A 14,396-nucleotide genomic window follows, 5' to 3' on the forward strand; every position below is an offset into this window, starting at 1 on the left:
AAAAATAGAGTCACACTTAAAAATCGAATACTCTACTATTGAGTTAACAATTCATTCTTCTTTCTTTTTTTTTTTTTATTACTCAGAAGCCGTATGAGATGAAAGTCTCATAAACGATTTTGAACGAGAGAAAGAAGGGAGGAATTCTCTTTTTAACTCTAACTCTCTCACTCCCGTTTTTTTTTTTTTTTTACTTTGAAAGTAGCTGTTTTAGCTTTAATCACTCGAATGATTTATTTTCTTTATCGGTCCTATAAAAACAGTTACCGGAAATAATTTTTTTTTTTGGCTATACGGCTGGTTGAGTATTCTCTTTTTGGACAGAGGCTGGTTGAGTTAAGTGGGGTGCTTATATATCTTGAAAAGTAGGTCCAAGCCCATGATGTGTAGAGGCCATACCCATACCCATGTTATATATGTTGGAGCGGGGAACTAACACTAGCACCACCAATAGGGTTTGCTGAGGCCGTCACTGCAAGAGAGGCAATTGAAGCTCTACACTTGAAGAACAATGGCCGTCGGAAAAAACAAGCGCATCTCCAAGGGAAAGAAGGGTGGCAAGAAGAAAGCGTATGTGTCCCATTCTCCTCTCTCTCTTTTCTAAACGATCTTTGAGTTTTCTGAATATGAATTTGTTTGTTTCCATGGGTTTTGCAGCGCCGATCCCTTTGCCAAGAAGGATTGGTACGATATCAAGGCTCCTTCCGTCTTCCAGGTCAAGAATGTGGGCAAAACCCTTGTCACTCGTACTCAAGGCACGAAGGTCTTTGTTTTTTCTCTTTTCTTTTATTTACCTTCATTTTAGATTTAATTTGTAATTCTCTTTATATTCATTCACGCATGGAAATTAGTAGTTTAGACGTGTATAATTTTTTTTCTCTATTGTTGAATGATTGTTCAGTTGGATAGTTGGATCCATTGTTTTATGTACGAATATACTGTAGCATTACTCTGCTTGTGAACCCTTAGAATATATTTACTGTGCTTTGCCGCCTGCTAGAATAATTTTTTATTTAGGGTGTTAGTAGTTGAAAGGATCTATTAGTACTTATGCTCTTCATATTTTGATGGTTGCGCGAATGTTTCTATAAATGATAGATTGCCTCTGAAGGACTCAAACATAGAGTGTTTGAGGTCTCACTTGCTGATCTTCAAGGGGATGAGGACCACGCCTTCAGGAAGATTAGGCTGAGAGCAGAAGATGTACAAGGAAGGAATGTGCTCACAAATTTCTGGGTATGTTATATTTCTTAACCTCCTTTAATCTATTTATTATCTTGTATGGCTGTAAACTGATTGAAACTTTTCGTTTAATCTGCAGGGAATGGATTTTACTACTGACAAGCTGAGATCGCTCGTAAAAAAATGGCAAACTTTGATTGAGTCTCACGTCGATGTGAAGACCACGGATAATTATACCTTGAGAATGTTCTGTATTGGGTTTACCAAAAGAAGGTTTAACCAGATGAAAAGAACCTGCTACGCGCAGTCTAGCCAGATTCGTCAGGTGTGTTAACTGATATGGCATTAAGCTATGTTTGTTCTGTGTTGAATACTTGAATTTGAAATGTTTTTGCTATATAATTACAATCCACTTTTATGAGTTATTGAAGATAATATTAATAGGAGTTTGAAGGGTGTGTACTAGACAATTTTTTTTAGTAGTAATTTGTTGGGACATAGTATTTGAATTATTGCTATAACCTCAAATTGTTCACCAAACTTGATAATTCATTTGGCCCTTTTGATGGATTTGGAGGATTATAACATTTATATGAACACAGTTTTGCATATTACTAATGTTGTGTGCCCTTATTTGTCTCCTCAGATTCGTAGGAAGATGAGAGAGATCATGACCAACCAGGCAACATCCTGTGATCTCAAGGAGTTGGTCCGTAAGTTCATCCCAGAAATGATTGGTAAAGAGATTGAGAAGGCTACATCTAGCATTTACCCTCTTCAGAATGTGTTCATCAGGAAAGTTAAGATACTCAAAGCACCCAAATTTGATCTTGGGAAATTGATGGAGGTATGTCCCTTTAAAGGATTCCATGTTTTCACACAAGTTAGTTTTAAATCTGATCAGTAAACTAATTGTACGTTGCTGTTGTTGTTGGTCTTTTGCAGGTTCATGGTGATTACTCCGAAGATGTTGGTACTAAGGTGGACAGGCCTGCTGATGAACCAATGGCTGAGGCTACTCCTGAAATTGTTGGGGCTTAAGTGATAAATGGGGTTTTAGATTGTTTTAGGAATGCTCCTGCATTTACTAGTATTTATTTACCAGTTTTGTTTTGACAATGAGAAACATAATTTTGCTTTCAATCTAAATTTTTGATTTTTTGTCTGCAAGATTTAATTATCATGTCTTTTGACCTCCAATCTATCCATTTGTTGGTTTTGAAAAGGCAAAAGAAGATCGCGCAATATGAGCTAAGCTCTGTTTATTTGTGCTTGCAGTTAGAATTTTAATAGTATACAAAATTTTTATGAAGATTACTTTGAATTTAAGATAATCTAATGATACAATTTATTGTTATTACTGTAAAATTTTGAATTTGAGTAAATAATGACACAATTTTATAACATTTTAGTAATTCATGTATTTTTAATAAAACCAAAGAGAAGATAATGCAAAAGTTTATGGAACCTATAAAAAATGGCAATAGAAAAAGATGAAATTGTGAAACCTATTTTGAGTATATCAATATATTTAAAATGATACAACAATGTTGTTTCCAATTAGGGAATTATCTTAATAATTATCTGGTTTAAAGCGTTTGCACACAAATATTTTTATTTATTTGTATGTTTATTAGATCAATATTATTATTTTTTTATTATATCCAAAAATATATATCTATTTTGAATATTTGATTCCATACATTAGTTTAAGGCTTAATTTAGTAAAGTTTGATAAAGTTTTTTAAAGATGTACTTGTGAATAAAAATGATTATTTATTTCTATGTGTATCTTTTAAAAAATTGGGATATTTTTATTTTTCAAAGATAATTTGTATTTATCAAAAATAAAAAATTTAATATAAATTTAATAAATTAATATTTAAATTTAATTTTTATATTAATGTCTATTATAGTATTTTTAATTTTTAAAAACTATTTATTAAATACACTTGTTTATTTGTGTTTATTAAAAATTATTTTTAATTTATCAAATTTAGATGCTATAACTTTTAAAATTTTATCAAACCAAATTTAAAATATAGTTTTACATTTCAGTTAGGCTACACATCCATATCATTTTCATCTAAGTCCATCCAAACTGGCCCAACACTAAAAAAATCCAATCCCATTAAATGAGCGCGTATTCACGCACCGAAACCCCGAAACGTTTAACATTCATTTGCGCCTTCATTATGAAACAACGGTCCTTCTGCAACCTCGAAACCGCCACTGGAAAAGTTCAAATCTCTCTCAAAATCTCTCAAACCTCCATCGTGTTCTCTGCGAAAATTGCTCCTACTCCAGAATTGCGTCAAGCTTTTGAAAGGAAGAAGAAAAAACAAACAAAAATAAGAACAGAGACTTCGGAAGGTATGAGAAAAATTGTCGTTATTATGTTCATTTAATTTCTCTCAAAACTCGCGTTTCTTCTAGTTCGATTTAATGTTTAGTAGATTGAGTTGCTTCGTTTAGTAGATCGGCTTATTCTGAATCCATTTTTATTGCGTAACTAGGGCATACGAATAGAAAATGTGTTGTTATTTTCTTTCTGTGATATATTGATCAGTTAATTGGTGTTTGTCATTTTGATTCACTTGATTGTCAGTGTGTTCAGTAGATTTCTTTTGGATGCAGAAATATTTTTTTTATTGATTGAATGTTATCACGTTTTATTCAAAACATGAATGGAGTTCGGTTCAGCGGAGTTGCTCATTTTGATTCACTTGATTGTTAGTATGTTCAGTTGAGTCCTTGTACATGGAGAAATATTTGTATTGATAATTAAATGTTATCACGTTTTATTCAGTACATGAATGTTATTCGGTTTACTGAAGTTGCTTGTTTTGATTCACTTGATTAAAATGTGCATGCTTGTGCTTGTCAGTGTATTGAGTAAATTATTGACAAATTTTTTTTGTCCTTACAGCAAAAATGAAGAAGACAATGGTAATAAAGAAGGAGAAACTGCGTTATAACGTAAGCATATGTAAGCATTAAATATATTTATCGCCTTTCATTCAAATAAAGTCTATTTTGTAATGAAATTACAAAAAAAAAAATAATAAAATAAAAAATGGTTAATTTCTTATGAAATTGTTATGATTGATGCAGTCTCTTTTCTCTCTACTACTGCTGTTGGATCTGCGAGATGTGTTGCTGAGCTAGTAAAATTTAGAAGGGATTGTACAATATTTGCATATTATTAATATTAGCAACAACGGCATAAGTTTGAGGATTTTATTTTTAGTGGCTTTAACATGCATATGTTTGTTTTGTGTCTCTATTTTGTAATTTTATCTATGTTGTAATTAGTTTATATTCAATTTTTCCTATACTTACTGCTTATCGCCTTATTGTTGTGTTACCAATAAAACTACATTTCTTGGGTTTTTACTATTTTATTTTATTTTATTTTACCAATAAAATTATTTTGGGACAAATTGTTTATCCACAACACACTTGATCTGCAGAATGAATCGAACATGTTATTAAGGTGAAACAATTATATAGTACTAAATGAACAGAACATTATCCATTATATAAAATCAATTTCAAAACAGCTTTCTGCATAATGAACCGAACACGTTATTAAGGTGAATCAACTGTGTAGTACTAAATGAACGGAACATTATCCATTATATAAAATCAAATTTAAAACACCTGTGTCTATAATTTAGAGATTGTCAATTCAATTCAAAACACCTGCGTATATTCAATTCAATTCAATTCAATTCAATTCAATTTAGTAATTGTATTTTCCATTCAATTCGATTCAAAAAATAATTCAAACATCATCCGCTTGATTCGTTTCAGAAGAATAATCCAAATCGCTCTTATTCAACTGATTTGAAGTTGAATCATTCATTGTTTTCATAGAATATTAAAATTTGAAAACGAAGAAGATAAATCCGCAAATCGAAGAAGAAAACGAAGGAGAATAGGAAGAAGAAGGACGAGCAGCAAAAAAGAACAACGAGCAGAAGAGAAGAAAAAAGAAGAAGAACGATGAGCAGCAGAGATTGCTGATCCAAATCGTTTATGTAATTCTGTTACGTTAATAGGAGGGAGAGGAGGGCGCGCGTGTATTTCACGTAACTTGGGGGAGGGGAGAAGCGCGTTAACAAAAAAGTGCTTGGATGACTTGGTTAGGTTTTTTATATGGATGTGGAGCATTATTATTTACATTTTGCTAAGTTGACAAGAGAAGACAATGTTACGTAAAAGTTTGATTAAAAAAAAAAAAAGACTAGGTTTTGCATACAGAAACCGTCCCATAAAATAGATTGATATACTAGAATATGGAAAACAATAAAGCTTTACATCCAAGCAAAATACTTAACCAAATCTAACCAAGTTGTTATAACAACTTTTTAAATCGCACGCCTCCTTCTCCTTTTCCTTTTTCGTTTCTTTCTCCTTCTCCTTCTCCTTCTCCTTCTTTGCTTCCTTCTCCTTCTTCTCCTCATTCTTCTTCTTCTTCTTCCAAAATTCACGCATGTAGGTTCTCCTCATCCTCCTCTTTCTTCTTTTTCTTCTCCAATGTTGCGTCTTCTTTTTTTTTCGTTATCGTTATCACCAATAACACCAACATTTCACAAACTTCTTTATTAGTTCTAATTTTCTCTACTGCCATCGTTAAATAATTTTGGTTTATTTGTGTGTTAATTGAGATTCACTTGATGCTATTGATAAGTATTTACCAAAACTTTTATTTCTTAAGTAATTTTGGTTTATTTCTTAGTTTAATTGAGGTTTATTTAGTTCCAGAAATAAATTCGATGTGTTTTTGTTTATGATTGAGCCTTTTTTTACTGTTTGTTCAAATCTGAACTAATTTTGATTCATTTGTGTGCTAATTGAGGTTCACTTGATACTGTTGATAAGTATTGATCAAATTTTTTATTTCTTAAGTAATTTCGGTTTATTTTAGTTTAATTAAAATTTATTTGGATCTGAAAATGAATTTTATGTGTTTTTGTTGATAATTGAGTTTTTTTGACTGCTTGTTTAAATATGAACCAATTGAATAGAATTAAGTGGAATCTAATACAATTGAATAAAGTGATAATGAATAATTTCACTCTTCTTTGCTAAAAAATTTGGTCAATATTTATCCGTAGCATCAAGTCAACCTCAATTAATACAAACACATGAAATTCATTTCTAGATTCAAATAAACCTCAAATAAAGTAAGAAATAAATCGAAATTACTTAAAGAATGGAATAAAAAATTTAGTCAATACTTATTAGTAGCATCAAGTGAATCTCAATTAACATACAAATGAATAGAAATTAATTCACAAATGAACCGAAATAAACTAAAAAATAAATCAAAATTATTTAATGATAGCACTAGAGAAAATCAGAACCAATAAATATGTTTGCAAAATATTAGTGTTGTTGGTGATAACGATAACGTGCGAGAAGAAGAAGAACCAGCGTGCGAGAAGAAGAATCTTATATGTGCAAATTTAAAAGAAAGAAGGAGGAGGAAGAAACCGAGAAGAAGACAAAGACAAATAATGATATGTTTTACGTAGGGATGTCAATGGGGTAGGGTGGGGGCGGGGGATGCCTCCCTGCTCCCCATCCCTGCCCCCAGATTTACTCCCCGTCCCATCCCTGTTCTCCACCGTGGGGGAATATTGCTCCCCATCCCCATTCTCCACAGGACTCCATTCTCCGCGGGGACTCCATTCTCCATCTATCTGATAGTTCTAACTAATTATTAATTTCCATATGAATAGAGATGTAAGTATCTATTCTTACAAAAATAACAAGATTTTATACAAAAAATCTAAATGACAAGATGGTGACTTCTTTCAAAATGACGCAGTGGAAAAACGTAACGGCGAGCCAGAGGATAGAGAAGTGGACAAGGTGGGAGACGCGACAACAGAGAGGAGAATGGACACGACGACAAAGTTACAGAAAGGAACGCCGCAAATAGAGAGCACGACGCAGTGAGGATCATGGCACGGTGAGGTGTGTCGATGCGGTGAGAAGGGAGAGCAGCGAGAGAGTGGCTGCAGAGAGGTTGGATTGAGTATGGACAGCGTTAGGGATTTCTAAATTGAAGAAGAGTTATGCAAATGAGGATTAAGAGTTGTGGACAACGTTTGGGAGACGTATATATGTATGTACATATTATCCAACCAGCCTTAGCTTCACAGGCTGAGTTAGGAGCTAGTTATTCTATATCGTTGAGTTTTTATTATGATTTTGTTGGTGTATTTGGGAAGTATATGCATGATATTGTTGATTTGGAGTATGGTATATTATGGAGATGGTTGTGGTGTTAAGGAAGATGTGCTTGTTAATGATTTGCAGATTTGGTATTGAATTGAGAATGGCTTTTAATGAAAATGAGGTTTTGAAGTTTTTGTGAAATTTAGTTTTTGGCCGATTTTGGCGTCCCATAACTTGGCTTTCGGATCTCCAAATCATTTCAAACTTATTTTGTATAAAAATTGGGTCTGTGAAGTTTACGCCATTCGAAGAACAGAAGAAAAATAATTTAAAACGGAAAAATTATGCACGTCGAAAGTTGGGATTAAAAAGGTTGAAATTCTGCAACCTTTTAGACTTATGCAAATTTTTGGAAAAACGTACGCTCACACGTACGCGTGGCCCACGCGTACGCGTGACCTGCAATTTGCGTACGCTTTTAGCTGCTCGCGACGCGACCAACCCTTTCGGGTTAGGGGTTCTCGCGTATGCGAGCAGGGTGCTTGCATATGCGAGTGATGACTTTTCATGCCCACGCGTACGCGTGGTTTACGCATGCGCGTGACCGGGGCTTGCCACCACGTGTTCCAGACTGAGACTCGATATTCTGTTGATCCTATGTCGTAAGGGTGACCGGAAACGTATAAATTTTCGGGAATGGATATTCCCATTGAGTAAGTTATATATGAATGAATGTATTAATTATGAATAAAATGAGAAAAAGCTATGCATATACTCATGGAGATGCGCGACGAGGGACAATCCAAGGGTTTTGGCGTATATTTAGAATTCTCTAGACACCTACCCCTTTTATGGTTTCTGTTTAGTATATTAAGCTGTCTATCTGGGTGTCGGCATTCTAGGATTGCCTCTGGCATTCCTAGGACCTTATATCTTATATGCGTGGCACCTTTACCATGCTGAGAACTTTCGGTTCTCACCCTATACTGTGTTGTTGTATTCATATGCAGGTCGAGAGGCACCTCGTTAGGCGTCTGGACTTCTGAAGCGGAGTGGCTCCTGGGTTCTTTTGTTATTTAGTTTATGTATATATGTACTTAGCTTTCTCTCCAAGAAATTTGTTTATTTTATCCCTCTTAGATGTTTAAGGAGAGTTAAGGTTTTATCTCTGTATTTTGGGTATTTTGGGATACGTATATATGTATGTATATATTCTCCGGCCAGCCTTAGCTTCACAGGCCGTGGGGGAATATTGCTCCCCATCCCCATTTTCCACAGGGCCCCATTTCCCGCGAGGACTCCATTTCCTATATATCTGATAGTTCTAACTAATTATTAATTTCCATATGAATAGAGATGTAAGTATCTATTCTATACAAAAATAACAAGATTTTATACAAAAAAATCTAAACGACAAGATGGTGACTTCTTTCGAAATGACGCAGTGGGGAAACGCAATGGCGAGCCAAAGGATAGAGAAGTGGACAAGGTGGGAGACGCGGCAACAGAGAGGAGAATGGACACGACGACAAAGTTACGGAAAGGAACGCCGCAAATAGAAAGCACGACGCAGTGAGGATCATGGCACGGTGAGGTGTGACGATGCGGTGAGAAGGGAGAGCGGCGAGAGAGTGGCTGCAGAGAGGTTGGATTGAGTATGGACAACATTAGGGATTTCTGAATTGAAGAAGAGTTATGCAAATGAGGATTAGGAGTTTTGGATTTCTATATATGTGTGTGTGAAATGACTAAAAAACATATATGAGAAATAAACTGTTAAGGACAATTCAGTAAATTTATGAATTTCGGAGATTAGCAGGGATGGGGTTGGATCCCCGCTCGGGTCCCCGTGCCTGCCTCGGGAGAATTTTGTCTCCCGTCCCCATCCCCACGGAAAAAATTCTCCATAGTCGGATCCCTATTCGGGGCAGTCCCCGCAAGGATCCCCGTGTCTGGAGGAGTTTTGCCATCCCTACTTTTACGTTATTGAAACAAACATGTATATACTGGTGTGATGAAAGTAATTTTTGTTGAGTTTAGAATAACTTGATTAGACTTGATTGTTAAAAACATTTGAATATGTAGCTCGACTGTATTGAAAATATACACCACTTGTTTGTTAGTTTTCTTGGAGTAATGTAGTTATAAAGAAACATTTAGAAAGTTTGACAGCGATAATACTAAGAAAAGAAAGACAGTAGCAAGTGGTTGATTAATTTCTTTTAAACCAAGATATGAAGTGTTAGTGTGTTACGGATATCGTTGCCATACTCTGTTAATTCTTGTAGTTGTTGTTGGCTAAAGTAAAATTAAAATCCTAAATTCGATGAACATGAGAGAAGGGTTATTGGAAGATGCAGTTTCAAAATTGCGGAGAATCAGGAAATGCAAATTGTTTTATTAATTAAAAAATGGATTAATAGCAATGATATTTTTGTAAGAGAAATCAAAGCTGGGGATGAAGATCAGATAAGAGGACACTGAACATGAAGGTGTCTCTGCTCTTCCCCTTACGAACGAGATATTTCCTGAGGAGTCCCTCCCTTTGAAAACCGGCCTTCTCCAAGACTCTCTGAGACCCTAAATTTTCAACATCAACCAAAGCTTCAACCCTGTCCAAGTATGGGAACTCGATGAATGCAGCCTTGATAGCTTGCTTTACAGCCTCAGTGACAATCCCTTTGCCCCAGTAGTTGGAACCCAGAACATAGCCAAGTTCCACCGATTTTTCCCTTGCTTTGTCGAAGGCAGCATACGAGCTCAGAGTAATACAGCCGATGGCACGATCGTTGAGGCATATTGCTCTGCGCCATAGAAAGCTGGCTGCAGCGTTTTCAATGAAGTCAATGCCTTGGTCTTTGCTGGTGTAGGGTTCCCAAGAGCAGAAGTTGGCCACTTTTTCGTCACTGGTCCACACCATGAGATCATCGAGATCAGAAAGCCCAAGGGGTCTAAGAGAGAGTTGGGTCAAATCAATGACTTCTGGTTCGGAAAGACAGAGTTGGGAGAGATCAATGGCATCTGGTTTGGAAGACGCAGAAGCAGCCTCCATCGTGGATAGGTTTAAGTGTTGTGTTGAAATTGGTCAGCAGTGTTGCATATTTAATTATTTATATAGTGATGGAAATTTGAATAAGGGCTGCTGCTGGCAACCATACTTGACCAAGTCAAGAATATCAAAGTGTTTACAAACATTTTCAAGATAAAATATATATATATATATATATATATATATATATATATATATATATATATATATAACTAACATCAATAGTTAAAAATAATTGAAACATTAATATACTGATATACGTAAAAAATTTTCAAATATTTATACTTAGTTTTTTTTCCCTAAAGATTATATTTAGCTTGTTGATTGAGCAAATAAAAGTAGTTTTTTTTTTAACCTTTTTGAATACATTTTTTGCATTATTTTCTTTTTTCAAACAGTTACTTTTCTTTTCATTAAAATTTTTCAATCATGATATATGCTTAAATATCAAGTATTGACATCTATAACATTATATTTTCATTTTCGCGTTAAGGCTTTAAGTGACCATGTCAAAGTCAATGTTAGTGCATGTCAGCATGTGGTGCTTCTATGTTCCTTCGGTTTTCTCACTTCATCGTTTAGCATTATGATTTTTCGTTTTAAATAAAATTGGAAAATTATATGATAGTAATGTCAGAGTACTTTGAATAAAAGTATTAACTGAAAATGCACGGTTAGAATACTATAATATGCAATGGTCATTTAAATTAGTTTTACTTGAGAAATAAAAATACATTATTTTAATTTTATTTACGTATTTTTGGAGCTTGAGGCAAAATTTTTCCTAGAATGACATTTTAAACATTATCATAATTAGAATAATTAATAAATAACTTTAGATAGATGGAAACATAAAGATTGCCTAGCCAATGGCATTAATTTAACCGAATACAAAAAGACAAAAATAAATATTGAACATATCATCGAACACTATAGAGCTTCAAGTCTTCAAGACTCAAACTCTTTGTTTTGTAGATTAACATGCAGAGGTAGTTAAAGCTTGAGAGAAGCAAATTCTGAGTGAAGATCAGTTGGAAGAAAACTATAAATGGCCACATCTCTGCTTTTGCCCTTCACATACACATAATTCCTAAGAACACCCTCTCTTTGGAAACCAGCTTTCTCCAAAACCCTTTGAGACGCCAAATTCTCATTGTCAGTGAGAGCTTCAAGCCTTTCTACCTGAGGATACATGCTGAATACAATCTTAACAACTTGCTTTAGAACATGTGTAACAATCCCTTTTCCCCAGTACTCTGAAGCCAGAATATATCCGACTTCAGCTACTTTTTCTCTGTATCTATCTCTTTGCAAGCACACAGAAACCGACCCTATTGCTTGATTGTCAAGGCAGATGGCCCTATACCATGAAAATATGTTTGGTATCCCATTGATGAAGTCTATGGCTTCTTCTTTGCTGGTGTATGGCCCCCAAGTACAGAACTCTGTCACCTTTTCATCGCTTGACCACACCATGTGATCTTCCACATCAGAAAGATCCGTTTCTCGAAGAGTGATCCTAGTTAGATCAATACTCTTACTCTCTTCTTTGCAAGAAACCCCTTCACTCATCTTTATGATTTGAATTGATCTTTCAACTGCTGCTCATGTATATGGATAAAAGAGATAATTATGTAACTTAGAAAGAAACAAAAATATTTGCGAGACCCACTACCATACAAAAATTATCTTATTTTACATTCTTTAATTATTATTTATTTTATTTTATATTTTTTAATTATTGATGGAATAATTGAGTAATATCAGATATAATAAGTGTAAAATATAATGATGATCTTATATATATATATATAAAATTATAGATGTTAAATAAATAATTTTGGTTCGGAAAGAAATCTAGTAGTTGATGTCACTATAGTTGGCTAATTATGGACAAAGATACCAATAGCCGCCTTAATTGAATATGTACAAGGAAGCAATTCCACGACAGAATGCTTGATATTTTTTATATGGGAGCCATTTAGATAAAGTCTGATAAAGATGTTAAAAATATTTTTTTTAAAATATATTTTAATAATTAAAATTTAATATATATAATCGATTAAATTGTGTTATTTTTATTAAAATTAGACCGGTCAAATTAGTTTTGTCGAAAAACTAATAAATTAAATTTTGAACCGATCTAAATTTTTTTTATAAAAATAACTGAAATATCTCTATTATAAAAAATAACTAAAATATCCTTATTATATATATATATATATATATTTAAAAAACTCAAAATTCTAACTCTATGACGGCAAAAAAGTAAAGGGTTAGAATTTAAAATTCTCAAAATTAATATATATAATAGGAGTATTTTAGTCATTTTTTATAATAAAAGTATTGTAGTTATTTTATAAAAAAATGACATTAATTTAAATTAATTTAAATTAGTTTAAGATTTAATTCACTATTTTTTTAGTCAAATTAAATTATTTAACCTAATTTTAATAAAAATAATACGATTTAATTAATTATATGTATTAAATTTTAATTACTAAAAAATATCTTAAAAAAAAAGACGTTTTATACGTTTTTTTTTTGTTTACTCAAACTTGGTGATCAAGATCAGTTGATAGAACACAGAAAATGATCGTGTCTCTGCTTTTTCCCTTGCGGAACAAATATTTTCTTAGTACTCCCTCTTTTTGGAAACCTGCCTTCTCCAGCACTCTTTGAGACCCAACATTTTCTGCATCAACTAGAGCTTCAAGCCTCTCTAAGTGTGAAAACTCTCTCAATGCAACCTTCTTCACTTGTTTTACAACAAAAGTCATAATCCCTCTGGACTAGTATTTAGAACCTAGAACATATCCAAGTTCCACTGATTTCTCCCTTAATTTATCGGAAGCAGAAGACGAGGTCATAGAGATAAAGCCAATAGCATGGTCATTAAGGCATATTGCTCTGCCCCATAGAAACTCGCATGCTCCATTTTGAATAAAGTCAATGCCCTGGTCTTTGCTGCTGTAAGTTTTCCAAGTGCAAAACTTGGTTACTTTTTCATCAGCGGTCCACACCATGAGATCATCAACATCAGAGAGCTGAAGGGGTCGAAGACTAATTTGTGCTAAATCAACACTCTCTTCTCTGTCTCTCTCCATCATAACTAGCTACTCTTGGTTTGGACTACAGATTTTGGAAGCAGTGTTGACCTATTTATTAAGTGATGATAATGGAACAAAAGAGAATGCTATCCATAAAGAAAGTTCCAAGAAAGAAGGGTATACTTGGAGTAGCCACCAAGCAACGAAGGAAGTGAAAGGAACAATAAAATTATAACAATACTGCTTTTCGCCATGTTTGACTTGTGATTGATGAAATTATTTTACAAAAGCTAGCGTTATGCTTATGCATATTGTGCCTATATCCATGTTTATTGTCATAATATATGTTAGAGAATAATTAGAATCAATTTAGATCAATTAATATCGTTTATATTTATACAGAGTATCGGTATATTAATTGTAGGATTGTATACTTTTATTATTTTGATTCTTCTAACTCTTATATATACCCTTATATATTGTACTTTTTTGACAGACTGAATAATACACTCTTCAGATAACTCTCTTGTTTTTAACATGGTATCAAGAGCATATGTTCTTTTTTTTTCATTAGAATTCGTTCATACCCCTTATTTTTCTCTTCCAATAGTGTTCTTTGTCCTCGTTTTTCGATCTTTTTCCGACGCTTTGGTGCCGCCACTATCGTGTTTATCTCTTCATCAATATTCCAATGCTGCCAGACTCGCCGCCTGCTGCCGCCGAACGTGCCCTCACGCGCCGTCGGATCAGTGCCCCAGATCAATAATTCCACATCAAGCCACGTGTCGAAGCCAGCAAGCCACGCGGATCTGTTCCAACCTGCGCTCAACCCGACCCGAGTGCAAGCTCCTTTTCTGCGTTAGTGCTGACGCGTCTCCTTCCACTTGTCACCCGTTACCACATGTCCTACCTTGCTGACGTGG

The 14,396-nt window shown here is 34.0% G+C and overlaps 3 protein-coding genes and 1 non-coding gene across 4 annotated transcripts; 1 reads left to right on the forward strand and 3 right to left on the reverse strand.

Moving 5' to 3' along the window:
• The first annotated feature begins 384 nt into the window (after positions 1-384).
• Positions 385-2,352, forward strand: LOC112801280 (small ribosomal subunit protein eS1). The gene is made up of 6 exons (XM_025843925.2): positions 385-570; positions 658-763; positions 1,099-1,236; positions 1,322-1,507; positions 1,829-2,029; positions 2,128-2,352. The coding sequence occupies exons 1-6, from the start codon at positions 512-514 to the stop codon at positions 2,221-2,223; spliced, it is 786 nt and encodes a 261-aa protein (XP_025699710.1). The 5' UTR covers positions 385-511; the 3' UTR covers positions 2,224-2,352.
• Positions 2,353-9,742: 7,390 nt separating this feature from the next.
• LOC112801282 (uncharacterized) lies at positions 9,743-10,504 on the reverse strand. Its single transcript, XM_025843927.3, has one exon. It carries the CDS (start codon positions 10,424-10,426, stop codon positions 9,821-9,823), a length of 606 nt encoding a protein of 201 aa, XP_025699712.1. The 5' UTR covers positions 10,427-10,504; the 3' UTR covers positions 9,743-9,820.
• Positions 10,505-11,269: 765 nt separating this feature from the next.
• LOC112801283 (uncharacterized) lies at positions 11,270-13,533 on the reverse strand. The gene has a single exon (XR_011882072.1). It is a non-coding gene; the product is annotated as an uncharacterized protein (transcript).
• Positions 11,270-13,613, reverse strand: LOC140172913 (uncharacterized). The gene has a single exon (XM_072237142.1). It carries the CDS (start codon positions 11,993-11,995, stop codon positions 11,417-11,419), a length of 579 nt encoding a protein of 192 aa, XP_072093243.1. The 5' UTR covers positions 11,996-13,613; the 3' UTR covers positions 11,270-11,416.
• Positions 13,614-14,396: the final 783 nt, after the last annotated feature.

Source organism: Arachis hypogaea, chromosome 5 (genome assembly GCF_003086295.3).
Source record: "Arachis hypogaea cultivar Tifrunner chromosome 5, arahy.Tifrunner.gnm2.J5K5, whole genome shotgun sequence".
NCBI classification, from domain to species: domain Eukaryota; kingdom Viridiplantae; phylum Streptophyta; class Magnoliopsida; order Fabales; family Fabaceae; genus Arachis; species Arachis hypogaea.